The sequence below is a fragment of the Erythrolamprus reginae genome, chromosome 6 (assembly GCF_031021105.1).
Source record: "Erythrolamprus reginae isolate rEryReg1 chromosome 6, rEryReg1.hap1, whole genome shotgun sequence".
Classification (NCBI taxonomy): Eukaryota; Metazoa; Chordata; class Lepidosauria; order Squamata; family Dipsadidae; genus Erythrolamprus; species Erythrolamprus reginae.
Genome location: NC_091955.1, coordinates 77,595,938 through 77,618,511, shown reverse-complemented (window position 1 = coordinate 77,618,511; position 22,574 = coordinate 77,595,938). Strand labels below are relative to the sequence as shown.

General features: G+C 43.3%; 1 protein-coding gene across 4 annotated transcripts in view; it reads left to right on the top strand.

Annotated features, from left to right (window-relative positions):
• Window positions 1–22,574, top strand: part of BRAF (B-Raf proto-oncogene, serine/threonine kinase) — a 78,217-nt gene that overhangs the window by 6,568 nt on the left and 49,075 nt on the right. For all 4 annotated transcript variants that reach the window (XM_070756339.1, XM_070756341.1, XM_070756340.1 and 1 more), the window contains exons 2-3: window positions 5,508–5,609; window positions 12,554–12,817. In XM_070756339.1, coding sequence (XP_070612440.1) covers window positions 5,508–5,609; window positions 12,554–12,817 — 366 coding nt within the window. The remainder of the gene's footprint in view (window positions 1–5,507; window positions 5,610–12,553; window positions 12,818–22,574) is intronic.

Genomic DNA, 22,574 nt, shown 5'->3' with positions numbered 1-22,574 from the left:
ATATAGAAAGAGTTATAAACACATGTGACTCAAAACGAACAGTTATGTAGTCTATAACTTGCATAATTAAGGATTTAAGTATTTTTCTTCCTGCAACAGCTGTTTCAGTTTCTAGAAACCCACATTTTCTCATAATGATATCAATGTTTAATGTAATATAGATATTAAAATAACTACGTTTTATCATGGTAAGAGTGTCACATGGCATGTCCTTGCAGTTAGAAGTGAACAGTGCTAATTACTGAGGCAAAAAGTGAGTGTTTACATTTTCAAGCTATTATTGGAAAGTCCCCCTGCATTTTGTTTTATGTATTTTATGGCTATATTAAAATGCCTCAATATGCAACATTTAAAATTTATAATGCTTCTGACTGAAATCTGAATTAGTAGACAAAACTAGGAGATGTATCTGCAAATTCTGGAAATTTAAAGGGTCTCCCACATTTGCTTTAAATTACAGCCATACTTCAGTAAGCCTTCATTTTCACCTTTAAGTTTCAGAGATGGGTTCCTACAGGTATAGTCAGGTACACAAAAACGGTTAAAAAAATTATTTTATTTTTATTTTTTTCCGTTCTGGGCTTTGGGTATGTTTTTCCTATTGCAGTAAATGAGGTTGAATGTGTATAATTTTAGAAGAGCTGTGCATGTGTGTGTATGTGTACATACACATACAGTTTATATAGTAGCTAATGTATATTTTTGTGTGCCTGTGTGTAATATGTATGTACATATATAGATAGCATCCATACATAGAATTAAATAGTATACTTTGGATGTAATTATTAAGGGAAATTGTATCTCTTTGAGGCGAGGATAGGCCAAGCAGCCTAACTCAAACCTTTGTCATCAGGTTGGCTACCTTTAAGCCACCCCCGATCACATGATTGTCAAGCCACTCCCATCTGGTCACATGATTGTCAAGCCACTCTCACCTGGTCACACACCCACAAAATAAGCCACGCACACAGTATAGTAAAAAAAAAATTGCAGCCCTTCACTATTAAGTTTGGTATAACTATATGATGATATGAAGTATGACAGCCTAGCTCTGAAATTGTGATTTGAAATGAAGAGCAAATATTATTCACCCTTGATTTCCAGGAAAGAATAAATATGATTCCCCTTAAAACAGATTTAAATATTTTTGTAGCCCATCCTCTTTCCTTTCTTCTCTAAGAAAAGAAGTCCAGATAATAATAATGTGACCCTTCCCAATCTTATTTGTTAAAGAATAGTTTGTTTATTTATTTATTTATTTATTTATTTATTTATTTATTTATTTATTTATTTATTTATTTATTTATTCGATTTTTATGCAGCCCTTCTCCTTAGACTCAGGGCGGCTTACAACATGTTAGCAATAGCACTTTTTTAACAGAGCTAGGCTATTGCCCCCACAATCCGGGTCCTCATTTTACCCACCTCGGAAGGATGGAAGGCTGAGTCAACCTTGAGCCGGTGATGAGATTTGAACCGCTGACCTTCAGATCTACAAGTCAGCTTCAGTGGCCTGCAGTACAGCACTCTACCTGCTGCGCCACCCCGGCTTCTTCTTCTTCAGTTGCTGATAAAATATCTATTATAAATAATTTAAATAATGGAATAATCATTGAACTTTGATATACCACAACGATCTGGCTTCTCTCCCTACAGTCTTCCCTAAATTCTGTTGATTATAATTTTTCCATTTGTCTGGTCCTATTTGTTGGGCCATGTCCCCAGAATAAGAAACTATAGTATATTGAGGTGTAGTCTAACAAAGGATCCCATCTTATCCCTCAGGCTCTTTAACATCTACATGAAGCTGTTGGGAGTAGTTTGAAACACAGTGGCTATCAGTGTTAATGACAGCAGCTCTATTGGCAGCTCTTTTCCCATTCAATTCCAAGGAAACTATTTGTCCCCTTGAAAGTTGCCTTAGCTCAATAATGTGTTGGAGAAGAGAGGACAGGATTAAATTAAATCTGAATAAGATGAAGGTTGACAAATAGAAAACTGAACTGGGAGATCAAGGATGGCTTATACTCCTCCTGAAAAAGCATGGCTTTTACTATGGAAGTACTTTTTAATTCTCAGCAGAGTCCAGACTCGGAATAGCAACAGCACTTAGACTCACATACCGCTTCACAGTGCTTTACAGCCCTCTCTAAGCAGTCTATAGAGTCAGCCTATTGCTCCCCAACAATCTGGGTCTTCATTTTACCTACCTCAGAAGAATGGAAGACTGAGTCAACCTGGAGCCTGGTAAGATTCGAACTGCCAAATTTCAGGTAGGCAGCAGAAGTAGACTGCAGTACTGCATTCTATCCACTGGCCATGGAATAGATAGCTGTGGCAACTGTGAGGTGGTCATGAATAATATATAAAAAAAATTGAATAGTTGTAGAGTAGGCAGCAGACAAGTTAATATTGCTAATCAGTCCAAGGTAGATGAATGAAATAATTCCTGCAGAGAAAGATATCTGCTGCTTGTCAGTCTTCCTGATAGGAGGAAAGGGCAGCCTCAGGCATTGCACTCAAACTAGAGAATAGAATAGAATTTTATTGGCCAAGTGTGATTGCACACACAATGAATTTGTCTTTGGTGCATATGCTCTCAGTGTACATAAAAGAAAAAGATACATTTGTCAAGAATCATGTGGTATATCACTTAATGATTGTCATAGGAGTCAAATAAGCAATGAGGAAACAATCACTATTAAAAAAAATCTTAAGGATACAGGCAACAAGTTACCGTCATACAGTCATAAGTGGGAGGAAATGGGTGATAGGAATGATGAGAAAAAACTAGTAGTAATGATAGTGCAGACTTAGTAAATAGTTTGACAGTGTTGAGGGAATTATTTGTTTAGCAGAGTGATGGTGTTCGGGGGGAAACTGTTCTTGTATCTAGTTGTCTTGGCGTGCAGTGCTCTGTAGTGACGTTTTGAGGTTAGGAGTTGAAACAGTTTACGTTCAGGATGTGAGGGGTCAGTAAATATTTTCACAGCCCTCTTTTTGACTCATGCAGTATACAGATACTCAGTGGAAGGCAGGTTGGCAGCAATTGTTTTTTCTGCAGTTCTGATTATCCTCTGAAGTCTGTGTCGGTCTTGTTGGGTTGCAGCACCAAACCAGACAGTTATAGAGGTGCAGATGACAAACTCAATGGTTTCTAGTGTTGATACTGTGTTTTCTAGTATTGTGAGAGGTGGTATTACCATTTCTACGGTTTTGAGCGTGTTCAGTTCTAGATTGTTCCAGTCGCACCACGAGGCTACTTGTTCAACCTGCCATCTGTATACGGTTTCATCGTTGTCTCAAATGAGACCAATCACTGTTATATCGTCTGTAAACTACAGTAGTTTAACAGATGGATCGTTTGAGATGCAGTCATTGGTGTATAGAGAGAAGTGGTGAGAGTACACAGCCTTGGGGACCCTTGTGCTAATTGTACATGTATCTGATGTGATTTTGCCTAGCTTCACCTGCTGCATCCTGTCTGTTAGGAAGCTGGTGATCCACTTACAAGTGTGTTCAGTGTAGTGCTAGACAGAGAAGGCACTCTGTCAGGAGTTACGTTTGAAGGCCACTCTCAGGGTTTTGAAAAATTGGAAACTATCAATAAAGGAGAATATTTGTAGCTCAGGGTTGAAATTAGGGGTCAATTTGGTGCTGTCTGAGCTTGGTTGTTTTCTTGCTGATGTTTCATTACCCATTAGGTAACATCGTCAGTGCTTTTTAATTGGTAAAATAATTGATTTTAGTATGATTTAGTATGATTTTTTTTCATTAATTTTCATCTGCACTTTAAAACTATGTTTTCTTTTAAAATAACTATTAACCATCTTTAGTGCTCATGAGAACTGAAGGGTAAGATGTTATTCCAATAAATAAATAGTTCTATAATTCTGTTCTCCACAATTTTGACAGATGGCTATGTCTCTGGTGATTGCATGAACATTCAGTGTACTCTAATTTTTTTCAGAAACAAGTACTGTACTTAATTCTTAGGTGTTGTTTTTTTGGCTAATTGTTACTCTTTTTACATGTATTTAGAAATTGCTCCCTTTACAGTACCAAATTAATAATCATACCTATGCTGACAAGAGAATAGTAGACATATAATAAGATGGTTTACATTATTTCTTATATAAATTTCTTTGCAACAAAGTTACAAATTTATCCATGCTTTGGACTTTCAAATCTAGTCTTAATGATTACATGAATATCTCTGTATAGGTAGTTCTCAACTCATTTAGTGACCATTCAAAGTTACAATGGCAGTGAAAGGAGTGATTTAAGACCATTTTTCACACCTAAGACCATTGCAACATCCCCATGGTCAAAATCTGGATGCCTGACAACTGACATGTATTTATGAGGCTCGTTATGTCCTGGAATCATGTGATCACCTTTTTTGACCTTCAGTGTCAATGGGAAGCCAGGTTCACTTAACAACAATGTTATTAATTTAATAATTACAGTGGTTCACTTAACAACTTGGCAAGAAAGGTCATATAATGTGACAAAACTCATTTAACAACTATCTTGCTTAGTAACAGAAATGTTGGGCTCAATTGTTGTAAATTGAGAACTACTTCTATAGTTTTCTTGGCAACAGCAGGGAAATAATTGGCCATAACTGCTTATTGGTGGGTTGTTTGTTTGTTTTTATTTAACATGGCAGCCTATAACCTTCCTCATGCTCTTCATTATCTGTGCCACACATTTGCATCATGCACTTTTATGAGCAGGCATTGGGTCTTGCCCCCAGCCAATAAATATATGTCTGGTTTCACTGTGTGCTACACAATGAGATGGAAACTTATTGAGCAGTTGTTTTAGGTTGCATTATATATGTAATGACTATTCGTTGGTGCAGGGGTAGGCAAAGTTGGCTGTTCTATGACTTGTGGACTTGAACTCTCAGAATTTATTATTTATTTATTTTATTATTTAGATTTGTATGCCGCCCCTCTCCGCAGACTCGGGGCGGCTCACAACAAAGTGAAACAATTTACAAATTACAGTTTAAAAATATTTTTAAAACCCCATTTTCTAAACAAACATACATACAGACATACCATTCATAAATTGTATATGCCCGGGGGAGATGTCTCAGTTCCCCCATGCCTGACGACAAAGGTGGATCTTAAGGAGCTTACGAAAGGCAAGGAGAGTAGGGGCAGTTCTAATCTCCAGGGGGAGTTGGTTCCAGAGGGTCGGGGCCGCCACAGAAAAGGCTCTTCCCCTGGGGCCCGCCAACCGACATTGTTTAGTTGACGGGACCCGGAGAAGGCCCACTCTGTGGGACCTAATCGGTCACTGGGATTCCTGAGCCAATCATGCTACCTCGGGAATTCTGGGAGTTGAAGTCCACGTGTCATAGAAGAGCCAACTTTGCCTACCCCTGCATTAGTGCATAGCTAACAACATTAGTAAGTGAATTGGTCGTCAGCATATATTTGAGATATTTGAGATATGTTTTATTAAGAATACTGAAATATTCCTCACTTTTCTAGGTGTGGAATATCAAACAGATGATTAAGTTAACTCAAGAACATATAGAAGCTCTACTAGACAAATTTGGAGGAGAACACAATCCACCCTCGATCTATTTGGAGGTAAGCATTGAGTGGGACATCATTATTGTTGCTATTACTGTATTACATATGTTTTCTGCTTATTAAAAAAGTTCAAAATACTTATAGGTTTATGTTGTTAAAGCAGGCTGTGCGTGATGATAAAGTGAAGACAAAGTTTAACAACAGTCTTAAGATTTTTAGCAAGAGACTTCCATACACCAAAGGATATAAGAAAAGATTTGAATATGAATCTGGTTTGGGTTAATCTAAATCTGCAATACCAATTATCACAGGGGCCAATTTTTTCCTACTGTCTAGTAAATTCTGAGCATTTACAGATTTGGGGGCACTTCCCATATTTACTCTTCTTGTGAAATGGCACCCAGCTGCCTTACCAAGAGATTTTAATGTTGAAATGAGTATATAGAATGAACAATGAAGGAAAAATGGGACACAGGATGAAGGCAGTAAGAATTGGGTGAGTTGGAATTAGAAGGAAGGACAGAGAGAAAGTTAAATGGTATAAAGCTGATGGTGGGGTGGGGGAATAAGATAATAAGAACAAAATTTTAAAATGATTTAAAAAGGGGGGAGCTGGTGAGTGATGTGACTTGGTGTTGACATGGAGTTGTCCTTCCATAGCAGCAAAGATTAAGAAGGGAACAGAGGTAGAAATAACAATTGCCTTTGGCCAGTATCTTTTGGGAACTATAAGAGAGCTGGCATTTGTGGCTGAATAGCTGCTGTTTTATCTCATCTGCTGGAGAATGGAGGCCATGTATTGGAGAGTCTTGTGAAAAACAGTAGCAGAGGTAGAAACTAGGTAGAAAAGCAACGGTGAGTGACATAGCAGACGTGGGTGACCTGGGCTGTATGTGAGAATAGGTGAGATGTGTTGGCTGAAGAACTTTGTGTCTGCAAAGTTCTCTCAAAGCTGATCTGGAAGTTATGCATAGAGAGCATAAACAGAACATCAAATCAACAAATCAAAAGATCTGTTCAGAAGCGAAAGCAAACTGGATACAACGTAAAAACACTGAGTGAGAATAGATTCTTGGACTGTGACAATGGGGAAGGAATCTCCCAGTGAGAGGGACAGAGGATTTTTTTTAATAATTAAATTGAAATTGCAGTTGTTAAAATTGAAGGTAATATTTAAACATTATATGACTCAGAGAATTGTTGGGTTTGATGGGTTCAATGGGTTCAATTTCTCAATAGCAAAATTGGTCCACATACTCTGTTCTGATGAGCATAGAAATGCAGAGACATTCAAGTGCAAGAGGCCTGGGAATGGAGAACCATATTGATTCAATGTTCTACAGAGAAAAGTATATCTGAGTGAACCAGGAGAGCACCAGGGTTTCAGGCTGCTGATGAAATGCAAGATAAGATGGCATCCACTCATGGATAGGTTTTTATTGAGGCCCGGCTTCATAGCAATGGGGATATGCCCTGTCATAGATTTGCCTTCCTGGGCTTCAGATCCAGCAGCAGCTGCAATGCTAAAATCTGGAGAAGTGTTGCTGTGAACATTCAGAAGACTTTAGCAATGAATGAGAGCACAATTCTGGCAATAACTGCATGTGAGTGTCTGTACATGATGCTAAGCCAGGGCTTAGCATTCTGCGCATGTTCTGACCACTCTGCTATCTAGCAACTGTCCTTCAGAAACTTTTAGACTTCCTTCCTGGACTGATGCTAAGGTGACTTGATGCTTTGTGGGGACTTCAGCCTCCATACTTTGGATACAGAGTTTGGATTGGCTTGAGAGTGTCAACCATGAACTTGTCCCAGTAATCTTAGTTCCAGCTCACAAAGGTAGATACACACTAATTAATTTTTGTTCCATGGCATATGATTGGAATATGGAGGATATTAATTTTGTCCTTTGTCATGGCGAAAGCACCTTCATGGTCAGACTGCATATTTTGAGCATCCTGGACATTTGTGAGAGGAGTGGACCTATTAAGGTGGTTTGTCTCAAAATGTTGATGGATGCAGAGAATTTTCTGAAGGTCATGATGTTAATGCTAGATGTGCTTCTGACAGTCCTGCAAATCATGGTTTAAAGGTCTAAAATGTATATTCTTTCCCCCAATTAACACGTGGTAATGCTCATTTGTGCCTGTTAAACCATGATAGAATGTATGGTTTTGTTTCTGGTTTTGAAAATAAATTGCTGATATGGACATTGTCTTTCTGCAAAGGAGAAAGAAGAGATGCCTGGAGTACCAATGGAGGAAGACAAAGGGTGAATGTGATTGAGCATGAGTAAGAACTTATATTAGGGCTTACATTGTGGCAATAAAGGCAGAAAAATGTTTTTTTCTTTGCCTTTATTGTTTTTGCTGGTAGCTGCACAGCAACCCAGTTCAGGGAGAACAAATCCCTGCTGAGAAAAGACAGATTGCAGAGCACATGCAGGGTTATTGTGAGGAATATTTTTGCTATTTGGCAGATAAAATTGCTTGGATTCACTCAGAGTTGGACTGACTGGACAGTGCCCAAAACAAGGCCTTTTGTATAGTTATCCAGAGCAAGTTTTATTCTGTGACTCTTAAGGAAATAGTTTTCAGTCTGTCGGTTAAGCCAACTGCTTGTTAGATCCAGGTCTCTTCTAGATAAACTAAACAGAAACCATGACTAGATGAGTTAATTCTACTTTATTATAGGCTACATAACAGAATCTTGCAAGTCTAAAGATACAAACCACCATTTGGAACCTTCTGCTTAATTAGGGCAGATTTTTCCTAAGTTTCTTCCTCTGAACCTTAAATCACTAGGGTTCCTGGCTCTCTTGTCTGCTTGTTTCCTAGGCAACATCTCTTCCCCTTGTCCCTCAAGGTATCCACACATTTCATTTTGTTATTGTAGTTTCATCCATGTGGTGACCAGGTTCTTCAAGGCAGATGGTTATCCCCTCAGCCTTGAAGGAAGTGATGGTGCAATTTGCTTATTTATTTGTTTGTTTGCTTGCTTAATATTGCCACTTATTCACCCATGGTGACTCTAGACGGCTTATAGAATATAAAACCACATTTAAAACAATAATAATTAACGAAAAGAATCAAACTAACATAATACAATATAACAAAATCACCTCCCACCCCACTGTGATCTGACCATGACAAGGGAACCGAGGACAGATCCACCAATTCCAGGTCACATAGGCACTGCTCTGACAAGAACACCAAAGCGAATAGTGTGACCACTATTACTAGTCAGGCCCTGGATGACCTGGGACAGGATCATGGAAGTCCTGGTTTCCATGAAATCTCACGGTACCTCTGCTCCCACCTCTAGGGATGGGAGGTTGAAATCACCCAAAACTATAAGCCTGGGGAATTCCACCACCAGCCCTGTGGTGAGACCCAGGAGCCTGTGTCAGGAAGCTGCCATGCAGCAGGGAGGCTGGTACAGCAGCAACAATCGCACCTGATCCCTTGAGCCCAACTTAAGAAAAAGATCTCACAGGGCCTCTGGAGGCTCCTAGAGATTCTCTGCTAATAACAACCGCACCCCCACCCTAACCCTGAGGTCTAGACCGGTGCCATACTTGATAACCCACCGGGCACATTTTTATGAGGGGAACACCTCTCTGGGCCCAGCCAGGACTTGGTTTTACGAAGCAGATCAGCTTTCTGTAGGAGGACCAAATCAGCAGTGGTTGCAGTGGTGGATGTAATAGTAGTGTATGATAGTATTGTGATAATTTATTTAGAGGAGCATTTTGCTAAGAAGAAAAGTAAAATATATTTTTACAAGAAAGCCTGCTTCAGTGTTTCTCATTGAAGACTTCAATTAGGTATAGTCCTCCATGGCACTGGACCAGATTATCTCAGGGACCGCCTTCTGCTGCACGAATCCCAGCGACCAGTTAGGTCCCACAGAGTGGGCCTTCTCCGGGTCCCGTCAACTAAACAATGTTGTTTGGCGGGGCCCAGGGGAAGAGCCTTCTCTGTGGCGCCCCCGGCCCTCTGGAACCAACTCCCCCCCAGAGATTAGAATTGCCCCCACCCTGCTCGCCTTCCGTAAGCTCCTTAAAACCTACCTCTTCCATCAGGCATGGGGGAACTGAAATACTCTTTCCCCCTAGGCCTTTACAATTTATGCATGGTATGTTTGTTTGTCGGTATGATTGGTTTTAAAATAAGGGGTTTTTAGTTGTTGTAGTATTGGATTTACATGCTGTTTTTATTATTGTTGTTAGCCGCCCCGAGTCTACAGAGAGGGGCGGCATACAAATCTAATAAAATAAATAAAATAAATATAGTTGTGAACTGTGGCTAGTTGGTGGGGTTACCTTCCGCTTGCGCAAAACTCTCCCCCAACATTGCCCTCCTCTGCCTTCCCTGAAAAACATTCCATCCCCCATCGCCAACACTCCTCCTTAAAAAGGGGGAAAAACTCCTCCCACGGTTAGCAGTCTTTTTTGGTAGAGATTAAAGGAGATGACCTTGACAGAAATATGCAACAACTGTTATCTAAGTGAAGAAGCAAGCATTTTTTAAGTTCTGGGGGTGGGTCAAGATATTTGTCTAACTAATGCCTCCCTGATTCACTGGGACACTGATTCTTGAAGTATGGGCTGAAGATCCCTGGAGATCTCCCAAGACCTTATGAAGGAAGCACACACAAAAAAAATCAAAATTATTTCCCAAATATTGAAAATATTTGCAATGGTTTTTTTTTAAAAAAATCTCTCTTCGTTGTTTTTTATTTGTTAAAGAAATATTGAAAGTTTTTTTATAAAAAATACTTAGATTTAATATTGTTATTTTTACATGATTCAATAAAAATTCTACAAATAACATCAGTTTAGGTTTTTAATATGGTACTATGAATAGCGATAAATGTAGCCCTTGCAAACAACAGTACTGTAGGGTCCTCCTTAATTTTTAAAAGTGAATTCTGCATGCGCAGAAGTAAAAAAAAAAACGCCGAAAATTGGCAAAATCGTGCACGCACCCTCACGTGAGATTTGGATTCTTTTGCATGCACAAATGCCGAATCTTGCACCGATGCATGTGTCCCCTCCCCTCCCCCCCGCCCCGGTCAGCTGGAGCTGCACACCAGCTCCATTTTTCCAACTGGGACTGCATACCTCACCATACTGGCTGCAGCCCAATACTGAATGGAAGTAAATGAAGCTAAAGTTCAGTAATTTTGATCAATTTCTAAACCATTTATTTTCATTAGTCTGCATGGATATTGCTGAATTGGCTGTAACAGCCAAACATTGTTTTAGTACTCTTCAGATTGCTGATAATCAGTTACTGATTTTTTTCACTGTATCAGGAGGAACAGCAGAGTGTGTATTTCTTTTCTCCTTCCTTTCTTTTTCTCTCTGTCTTCCTTCCTTCCTAAGGGCCCCTGCCCTGCTCCGCCCCACCCAACCTGTCACCCCCAAACTATGTTCCACTGCAAGAGGGGAATCTCACTGGAGCTTAACAACTGTGTGTCTGTCGGCTGGTCTCTTTAGGGAAAAAAAGATTGCAAAATACAGAAACTCTTCTTGATACACCACATTTATGTAGGACTATTGCCATATTGCTATTTAAGCTCATACATTCTCTCTTACCCTCCATGCACCCAGCTTTCAAAGCAGATTGGAAGTTTCCAAACCATAATATGCTATTTGCAATTTCCAGGTGTAGAAAGGTGCATGTGATTATGAGGCTTAACTTGGAGTAGCTTCTACCAATGATTTTAGAAAAGATAAAAAAGAAGGAAACAATACAATGTCTACATTGGGCAGATATTTATTTTTAATAGAGGACAAAAGGTAAGTAGAAGTAATGGCTTCTAATTCTTATTGATTCTTCTAGGCCAGGGGTGTCAGATTCAAGGCCTGTGGTGCCTCTGCTGGCCAAAATGGCCCATGGTGCCTCATGCAGCACCCCTGTGGCTCATTTTCAGCCTACATAGTGTTGCAGGAGGCAGTGGAGGCCAAAAATGGGCCACATGGGAGGCCCCCGGAGTCCATTTTGGCTGGCAGAGTATTGCAGGAGGCTTCACATTCTATTTAGCAGCATCTGCCAACCAGAACTAAGTGCCCTCCAAGATCTGCATGGGTGTTGTTCAGAAGAGCCTAAAACATCTGGCTCTTCACTCAGGTCTTTGATGAGAGAGAATGAGCCCCCTCGTATCACTGAGTTTGTCATCTTTTATATTAATCTTTTACCTGGGATTGATTTAATTGAATGCAAGGGGAGGAAAGGCATCTTCAGCCTGTGTCAAATGCCCACCATGGCCATGCCCACACCGGCCCACACCACACTACTGGCCTCTGAGGTCAAACACAACCCTCAGTGTAATAGAGTTTGACTCCTCTGTTCCAGGCCAATTTTCTAGTGCACGTACATCACTTGGGGCAGAATAGAATTATAAAAGATAAAATAAATTAATCCTCAGCAAATACCTGTACTGTATAATAGTAATGTAATTTTCAGATATAAAAGAGGGGCTTTACTTTTCTCTTGAAACTGACCCTTTCCAGTGGCTCCTGCACAACATTTTCTCCAGCTGGACCTGTTTTCAGACTCAAAGCCTACATGAAGTCAAGGGGATGGGACTTGTCTGGAGATAAAATATACCATGAAAAAATAGGAGATTGGGAACAACTGACCAACTTTTATTGTTCTTGAAGCATCTTCATCTACCGTTAAATTAGTTTTGTGTTGTCATATACAAATAAATCTATATTGTAATACATAATTTTGCATTGGATAAAATGTGTATCTGAGTAATTGGCTGAATTTCCCATTAACCTTTCTGCTACATATGTTTGCATAGTCCTCTCTTCTTTAGACTGATTGCAAGAGGCAACATTTCAACAGAAGTGGTCAACAGGTTTCAGGAGATAATTGTGCTCTAGCACATATGGAAATGCCAAATTGGGAAGGGTTAGCACTAGGTTTAGGAGTAGATTTGCAAATTAGGTGAGAGAATTATTTAATAAATCAACCTTTTTCTTATAGGCATACGAGGAATACACCAGCAAGTTAGATGCATTACAACAGAGAGAGCAACAGTTGTTGGAATCAATGGGAAATGGAACTGATTTCTCTGTCTCCAGTTCTGCCTCAACAGAAACAGTTACTTCATCATCTTCTTCTAGTCTTTCTGTAGCACCTTCATCTCTCTCTGTGTATCAGAACCCTATAGATTTATCACGGAGTAACCCTAAATCTCCTCAGAAGCCTACAGTTAGAGTTTTCCTACCCAACAAACAGAGGACTGTGGTAAGACCCGAACAGCTGTCAATATTTTTCTTCCTAATATTGCCAAAAATACATGTCTGTGGCTAAAACAAAGTGAGTCACAGGATTGGTGGTGTGTCATTCAGGTACTTTTACTGCCATATGACCATTACGTAGTCAAATAAGAAAAGTATTGTCCACAAAAAAATACCAGATATTGTACTGGATTGGAACTGCAAATAAAGAGCTGGAATACATTATTGGTGATAGCTTGGCAAAAAAATGTGCAAATATGGTAACATTAACAAGTCCTATTCTCCGTACTGAAGGAGCGGGTCCAGCAGTCACATGGGTTGCTCATGTCCAATCCGGTGGAACTGAGCCTAGTATTAAAAAAGCTTGCCGGATCCGCCCCTTCCCCAGAATTCGCTCAGTTCGCATATCCTGCGGTTGTATTGTGATAGCTCGTTCAACATTCTAACACCTTCCCTTCGATCTTTTCTCTTCAAAAGTAGTAAGATTTTGTTTTATCATTATTATTTACTTGCACTAATAGCGCCAGCCGTTTGCGGCTCGGCTTTTTTCCTTTGGAGAAGTTGCGGTTTCGTTTTCCCCCGGCGGTTTTGCCGGATACGATCCCCGCGGCCGCTTGTGGATTCTTCTAATCCTTTGGCCTGGAGGTCCTGGTGCAAGTATTAATCTATTGATTTATTGATTATTTATTGTATACAAAATATTTAAGGGCTCAAGAAATACCTCCTGCGGAGTGAGACGCCTTCTAGTCTCCTGGACTTAGTCGATCGCTTCCCCTTTAAGAAATATTACGGAGCGATTTTTTCGGCGCGAAGGCCTTCGCGCCCTTTTTAAATCTAGGCCTCTCGTGTTGGCCTCCTGCCAGCCGCGTAGGCCTCAGTCCACCGCGTGGATCCCGGAGCGGGCCTTGGGGGTCCCAGGCTAAATTCTCCACCGGCTAAGCCTCCAACCAGAGTGCCTTGGTTTACTTAATTATAAAGTTTAGGGAGGCTGGCCCCGCTGGATTTGGGGGCACGAACTCTGGGTTTGCCCAGATTGTCCCCAAGTTTCAGCAGCTTCGAGGCCTCGAAGCAGGATCCATTCCTCTTGGGAAGTCCTTGAAATTCTTCTCCTTATTATTCAGTTATTGGCTCAGCCTTGTCTTCTGTTAATTGTCAGACTATGGCTACCTTTCCCAAGAGAGGCACAACTAAAGGTCCCAGAGAGGCCAGGCCTACAGGCGATGAGATTACTAGTATCCCCCAGGCCTCTTCCTCCTCTTCTCCAGGGGCCCGCCCCTCGACCAAGGTCACCAGGGCCGAGAAGAGAAGGGACCTAGCCCTACAAAAAATTCATGACAAATCAGCAAAACGTTTGAAAGTGCAGGCCCAAGTAATCAGTAGTCAAGACCCCCCAGAGGCTTCTAGTCTACCTCCTTCTGGGGTCCCTGTGTTATCTCTGGATGAGCCAAACCTAGACAGACCCCAACCTAACTTATGGGGCATAGGTCCAGAGGAACCAGATATTATTGAAGATTCCCCCCAGCCAGGATCCTCCCAGGCCTTTAGGGATTCTTCTGCCATTTCTGCTGATATTTCCAGTTTACCTCCTGAGTTCCAATCTATTTTTGCTGTGTTGTCCAAAGCCATTGATGCCAAACTCTCCACCATCAATGAGCTTCCCTTACCTCCTCCTCCTTCTCGTCCCTCCCGCCCCTTGGGTTCTTCCCCAGCGGTCAGAGCTCCTATTCAGGATGATTCAGATTCCTCCCAGGACGAATATGAGGATATGGAGGATGATGAGGATCCTTTTCAAGGCTTATCAGATGATGAGGAATCCCAAATAAAGGTTCCTTCTCCAATTACTATTTTTCCTTCTCAATTATTCAAATCTCTCCTCCTCAAAGCTAGAATTTCTACGGGATTAGCGGCCCAGGAGAAACAAGCCTCCACTTCCACTGATCCCCCGGAGGAGAATTTACCCTACTTCACAGAGGAACAGGAGGATAACGAGGTAATTCCTATGCCTAAATTGTTTAAAGATGCTTTACTCAAACAGTGGGAATTTCCAGCCTCTGGCCTTAATCCCTCCACCAAGGACAGAAAGTTGTACAAACTTTCCTCTTCCTATGAAGAGCTTCTATCCTTTCCCAAACCGGATGAACCTGTCAAGATCCTTCACTCGGCAGCGGCTGTGCCAGGCGAGGCGGAGGAAGTCCTCCGCCCAGAGGACAAGCGCATTGAGCAAATGCTCAAAAGAGGATTCACCGCTGATTCCTGGGCCATTAAAAGTTCTGCAGCGGCTTCCTTTTTTCTCCAGAGCCATGCTGCTGTGGCTTCGCCAACTTCAACAGCATATTCCTCCCGATGACTTGAGAGGTCAACAAGACTTCAACAAGGTCTTTGCAGCTGCCCAGTACGTGGCTGATGCCACCTTGCAATCTACTAGATTTTCTGCTAAGTCTATTGCAGCTTCTACAACGGCAAGAAGACTCCTATGGATTCGCCCTTGGCAAGCGGGAGTTCGCCAGAAGTGGCAGTTATCCCAGGGTCCCTTAAAGCGCGACCTTCTCTTCGGTGATCTTCTGGATCCACTCCTCACGGAAACCACGGATAAGAAGAAAGTTTTGGGTCCAACCACAAAAAAGGCTACCAAAACGCAGTCCTTTCGTCGCCCAGGGCGCCAGCAAGATCAAGCGGCTTCCTATCAGAGATCTCCAGGTCAGTATTCCCCCCGCTTTCGTTCCCAAGGTAGGAACTCCAGGGGTAGAGGGTTTCGCTTCCAAAGGGGAGCTTCCTCTAACAGGGCTTCAAAAAAACCTAGATGGTAATCTTCCCTCTATTCCCATAGGGGGTCGTCTAGCTCATTTCGCCTCTAATTGGCGTCTCACCTCCAAGGACCCCTGGGTCATTGACACTGTTCAAACAGGCCTTCTTTTAGAATTTATTTCTCCTCCCCCTAAACGTTTTATTTCCTGCCCTTCTCCCAGGTCCTCCTCAGATTGTAACCGTATGGAGGAGGCCATTTCTCATCTATTGTCCATCAGAGCCATTCAACCGGTCCCTTCCGGTCAGAAGGGCCTAGGTTTTTACTCCATCCTATTTATGGTTCCAAAGTCCTCCGGAGGTTGGAGAGCTATTTTGGATTTAAAGAAACTAAACCTATTCATCAAATATAGGAAGTTTAAGATGCACTCCTTATCTTCTATTTTGGCCGCCATTCACACGGGAGATTTCATGGTCTCCTTAGACCTCACTGAGGCCTACCTTCACATTCCTATAGCCAAATGCCACAGAAAATTTTTACGTTTTTCCTTTCAAGGCAGGCATTTCCAGTATAGGGCGATGCCATTTGGCCTTTCCTCGGCCCCTCGGGTCTTTACAAAGCTCTTGGGGTCCCTGGCGGCCTATATCCGGGCGTTTCCCATCCACATTTTATGTTATCTTGATGATATTTTGGTTCATGGGAACTCCCTAGAGAAAGTGAAAACTGACCTTTCTGTCACCATGTCAGTCCTTCAGGACCATGGATTTTCCATCAACTTTGATAAAAGTCACCTCCAACCTTCCACATCCATTTCTCACCTGGGATCCATTATTGATTCAGAATCCTCCCAGGTTTTTCTTTCTCCCGAGAGAAAACTCAGTATAGTGGAGTTAATTTCTAACATTTTATCTAATTCTTCAGTATCCATAGTAACTCTCTCTTCCCTTTTGGGGAAGATGGTGTCATGCATAGGCATCATTCCCTGGGCTCGCCTTCATGCTAGGGAACTCCAGTGGCTCCTGTTACCTTTTCAGAGATCGGGGCACAGCAACTCAAATCGGCGCATTGTCATCCCACTAAGTGTTCGCAGATCCTTCAAGTGGTGGAAGTCTCCGGCCATGGACAGAGGATCCCCGTTCAGGTGCCCGGATCAATTTGTCATAACCACAGATGCCAGTCTATTGGGATGGGGCGCCCACGCCCAGGGGATGATAGCCCAGGGCACGTGGTCCCCAGAGGAAGCTTCCAGGCCAATCAATTGGCTAGAGTTAAGAGCCGTTTCCCTGGCTCTGAAGCATTTCTCTCCTCGCATTCCCAACCGACACGTTCTCATTCTCACCGACAACATTGCCACAAAAAGCCATATCTGCAGACAGGGGGGCACGAGATCCAAGGCTCTCATGAGGGAGGCCCTCAAGTTGGGCCTCTGGGCGGAAAAACATCTCCAGTCGCTCCTAGCCGATCACATCTCGGGGAGCCTCAACGTCCAGGCGGATTGGCTATCCCGAGCAACGATAGACCCAGGAGAGTGGAACCTCCACCAAGACCTGTTCCATCAAATCAGCCTCAGATTCGGCCTACCAATCCTGGATCTCTTCGCGACCAATGCGAACGCCCAACTCCCTCGCTTCTTTTCCAGATTTCCATCCCCGGGAGCGGAAGCAATCAATGCCCTCCGGAGTCCATGGCCTCCAGGCCTACTCTACGCATTTCCTCCAATTCCAATCCTCCCGGACGTGATTCACAAGGTCCTCACCGAGAGGGCCCGAGTAATCTTAATCGCTCCTCATTGGCCCCGCCGGCCCTGGTTCGCGGATCTCCAACAGCTGTCCGTCCAGGACCCTTGGCGACTCCCCGTTTCGGGGGATATGCTGCGGCAGGGGGCCTCTTTCCATCCAGACCCGGAGTGGTTCCACCTCACCGCCTGGCTGTTATCAGGAGAGACTTAGAACTGCGTGGTCATGACCCCGACTCAGTGGAGGTCATTTTAAAGGCCAGAAGGGGTTCGACCAATCGAATATACGACCACACGTGGTCCAAGTTTCACCAGTGGTGTCTACAGGAAGGTCTTTCCCCTCTGTGCATCCCCATACACAGAATTATTTCCTTCCTTATGCAAGGCTTCCATAAAGGACTTTCCACCAGTACCCTCCGGCGTCATCTGGCTGCCATTTCATCTGTCCTAGGGGGCCCCCGCAGACAGCCTCTCCGAGCCTTCCCTGAAGTTCAGGAATTCCTCAAGGGCATAGCCAACCTCAGACCTTCCAAGGTCCACAGGTATCCATCCTGGGATTTGCCACGGGTTCTCCATTCCCTCACGCAGGCACCATACGAACCCCTAAAATCGGCGTCCCTCAGGTACTTATCCTTTAAGGTAGCATTCCTGGTGGCTATTACCTCTGCCCGACGCATTTCGGAGCTGGCTGCCCTCTCAATCAGACAGGACCTTTGTCAATTCCATCAGGACAAGGTAGTCTTGCGACTGGACCCCACCTTCTTACCCAAGGTTAGTTCCATGTTCCACAGATCTCAGGATATTGTCCTACCTTCCTTCTGCCTCCAACGAGACCATCCCTTGGCGATTAGATGGCACACCCTGGATCTCACCAGAGCGCTGAGAATCTATATCCAACGCACAGGACCCTTTCGGAGGTCAGAAGCACTTTTTATAGCCTATCATCCCAGAGTCATGGGGGCCAAAGTGTCTTCAACAGTAATAGGCCGTTGGATCAGAGGGACTATATCTAAGGCCTATGAGTCGGCCTCCCTCTCAGTTCCAAGGAACATCACAGCGCATTCCACCAGGAGCGCAGCCACCTCGGCCGCTTGGGCGACTCAAGCCCCGTTGGAGGAGGTCTGCAAAGCAGCCACTTGGGCCTCGCCAAATTCCTTCATCAGGCACTACAAGATTGATTCTTACGCTTCAGCGGACGCTGCCTTCGGCAGAAGGGTACTCCAATCCGTTATCTCACACGATAGCAATCTAATCCCACCCTAGGGACCATCTATTGGGTATGTCCCATGTGACTGCTGGACCCGCTCCTTCAGTACGGAGAATAGGCGTTGATTGCTTACCTGAACGCCTCTTCTCGTACGGTGAGCGGGTACAGCAGTCACTTCCCGCCCTTGTATGTGTCTTCTTTACCTTTCTATATCCTTCTTCCTCTAACAATGAGAGTTGAACACTGCAGAGCTTCACAACTGAGCCTAGTCTATGGATTCGCGAATTCTGGGGAAGGGGCGGATCCGGCAAGCTTTTTTAATACTAGGCTCAGTTCCACCGGATTGGACATGAGCAACCCATGTGACTGCTGTACCCGCTCACCGTACGAGAAGAGGCGTTCAGGTAAGCAATCAACGCCTATTTTGTACAGTATATGTAGGGGAGCTTTCCTTTTTTATTTGTTTACTTATTATCAACAATGGTGCTATGCAGAATGTAGAATGTGACCATACTCTTCATGCTGAAAGGGCCAAACTATAAGGTGCTTGTCACTTTCTGCTCTAGTTATGATGGGTAAAAAGATGTTGAGAAAGTTTGCATACTGTTTTCTTTAACATCATCGTACTTCCAATAGTTTATTTATTTATTATTTATTTATTATTTATTTATTGGATTTGTATGCCGCCCCTCTCCGGAGACTCGGGGCGGCTAACAGCAACAATAAAGCAGTGTACAATAGTAGTCTGACGTTAAAAACAATTTTAAAAACCATTAATATAAAAAAAACAAGCATACATACATACATACCATGCATAGAATTGTAAAGGCCTAGGGGGAAGAGGGTCTCAATTCCCCCATGCCTGACGGCAGAGGTGGCTTTTAAGCAGCTTGTGAAAGGCAAGGAGGGTGGGGGCAATTCTAATCTTTGGGGGGAGTTGGTTCCAGAGGGCCAGGGCCGCCACAGAGAAGGCTCTTCCCCTGGGTCCCGCCAAGTGACATTCTTTAGTTGACGGGACCCGGAGAAGATCCACTCTGTGGAACCTAACTGGTCGCTGGGATTCGTGCAGCAGAAGGCGATCCCTGAGATAATCTGGTCCGGTGCCATGAAGGGCTTTAATAGGTCATAACCAACACTTTGAATCGTGATCGGAAACTGATCGGCAACCAGTGCACACTGTGGAGTTTGCCAGATAGCTGGATGGTGAGATTAATTTGAAATAGATCTATATTAGTCTCCCTTTTCATTATCAGCAAAAATATGTTACATACACATAAATATAAATGTTAAAATAAATGTGCATGTTATTGCTTTATTTGTGAATATTTGAAGAGTTCTGCAATCCAATATGGCTCACTAACTCCAAACTCCAAAATATGGGATAACAGTATTATTTTAGAAAGTAGACCCTAACCATGGATAACCTTGCAGAACAACAGAGAGCCAGTTTGTGGGAAGAAGGGGTTGTAATATAATGTATGTTGAAAGTGCCACACTAGGAATATCTGTGTTGGACTTTTAAGTATTAGATGGGAAATGGCTTTTAAACACAGCAATGACATCATGCCCAGTGATAATCTTGCCCCCTTTCTAATAATTTCTTGCACATATTTAGGCTTGTTACCAAGGAGACCATGGAGAGGAGTTAAGAGAGATTGTAGTTCTTTCCTCAGTAGGAAGAGAAGGAAAGACAGGCTATACACTAAAAATATGAGATGACACGATTTGAAACAGGAATTACCAGGAGAACACATAATTAAAGGGGGTGGTATAACCACAGTGTCATTTTAGGGATGAGAAAATTAAGCATAGCAGCACAAAATAGAAGAGGATTGCAAAAGGAATATTAAATGCAACAGCAATTCAAAACTCAAATTTCAATTTAGAACGAACTAGCACCGTGATGGCAAACCTATGGCACGCATTCCACAGGTGACACACTAAGCCATGGCTGACAGCACATGAACCATTGCCCTAGCTGAGGCTCATGTGGGGCTCTGGGAGGGCATTTTTGGCCTCTGGGGGGATGGGGGATGGTGTTTTAGCCCTCCCCAGGCTCTAAGAAAGCCTCTGGACCCTGGGGAGGGTGAAAAATGGGCCCACAGGTAGCGGACGGGGGTCATGCACACATGTGTTGGAGGTGGGGGGTATGGGGGGACATTGAATTGGTGTGGGCATACGCTCAATAGCGCTCACGCACTTTTGGCACTTAAGGGGGGAAAAGTTTACCATCACAGGTCTGGCAGAAGCATCTTTTACTCGTTCCTCTAGTTCATTTCAGTGGGAGAATTGAGCACGTTTAACTCTTTTGCTGAAACCAGAATAACTTAGCAATTCTACAGTCCTATAAATATCTGTTCAAATGGCATGTGTAGCATTCAGCAAATTTAGAGAGATTGAATTTCAGTATGCAATACAATTTTAATTAGATTTGAGTTTGTTATATTTAATTCTCCGTACTGAAGGAGTGGGTCCAGCAGTCACATGGGTTGCTCCTGTCCAATCCGTTGGAACTGAGCCTAGTATTAAAAAAGACTGCTGGATCCGCCCCTTCCCCAGAATTCGCTCAGTTCGCATATCCTGCGGTTGTATTGTGATAGCTCGTTCAACATTCTAACACCTTCCCTTCGATCTTTTCCTTCAAAAAGTAGTAAGATTTATTGTCTTTAATTATTTACTTGCACTAATTGCGCCAGCCGTTTAAAAGAAAAAAAGAAAAAAAAAGCGGCTAGGCTTTTTTCCTTGGGAGAAGTTGCGGTTTCGTTTTCCCCCGGCGGTTTTGCCGGTTACGATTCCTGCGGCCGCTTGTGGATTCTTCTAATCCTTTGGCCTGGAGGTCCTGGTGCAAGTATTTACCTATTGAATTATTGATTATTTATTGTATACAAAAATATTTAAGGGCTTAAGAAATACCTCCTGCGGAGTGAGACGCCTTCTAGTCTCCTGGACTTAGTCGATCGCTTCCCCTTTAAGAAATTTTACACAGCGATCTTTTTCGGCGCGAAGGCCTTCGCGCCCTTTTTAAATCTAGGCCTCTCGTGTTGGCCCCCTGCCAGCCGTGTAGGCCTCAGTCCACCGCGTGGATCCCGGAGCGGGCCTTGGGGGTCCCAGGCTAAATTCTCCACCGGCTAAGCCTCCAACCAGAGTGCCTTGGTTTACTTAATTATAAAGTTTAGGGAGGCTGGCCCCGCTGGGTTTGGGGGCACGAACTCTGGGTTTGCCCAGATTGTCCTCAAGTTTCAGCAGCTTCGAGGCCTCGAAGCAGGATCCATTCCTCTTGGGAAGTCCTTGAAATTCTTCTCCTTATTATTCAGTTATTGGCTCAGCCTTGTCTTCTGTTAATTGTCAGACTATGGCTTCTTTTCCCAAGAGAGGCACTACCAAAGGTCCCAAAGAGGTTAGGCCTACTGGTAATTCTACTGAAGTTCCCCAGGCCTCTTCCTCCTCTTCCTCAGGCACCCATTCCTTAGCCAAGCCCACCAGGGCTGAGAAGAGAAGGGACCCAGCCCTACAAAAAATACATGATAAACCAAACTTTTAAGGTGCAGGCCCAAGTGCATATCAATCCAACCCCCCCGGAGGCCTCTAACCTGCCTCTTTCTGGGGTTCCTGTGCTATCCCTGGATGAGCCAAACCTAAATCCACCCCAACCTAACCTATGGGGTTTAGGTCCAGAGGAGCCAGATATTACCGAGGATTCCTCCCAGCCAGAACCTGCTCAGGCCCTCAGGGATCCTCCGGCTTTTCCGGCTGATATTTCTTCCTTGCCACCGGAGTTTCAGTCTATCTTGACTATTCTGACTAACACCATTGACGCTAAACTCTCATCTTTCAATGTGCCTTCTCTGTCTCATCCCTCTCCACGCTCCTCCCGTCCCGTGAGTTCTTCTCCTTCCTACAGAGCCCCAGCCATGGAGGTCTCTGACTCCTCTCAGGAAGAGGATGAGGACGTGGATGCAGAAGAGGATGATGACCCATTTCAGCGTCTGTCGGAAGATGAGGAATCTCAGATTAAGATTCCAGCCCCAGCTGCCATCTTTCCTTCGCAGCTTTTCAAATCTCTCCTGCTTAAAGCTAGA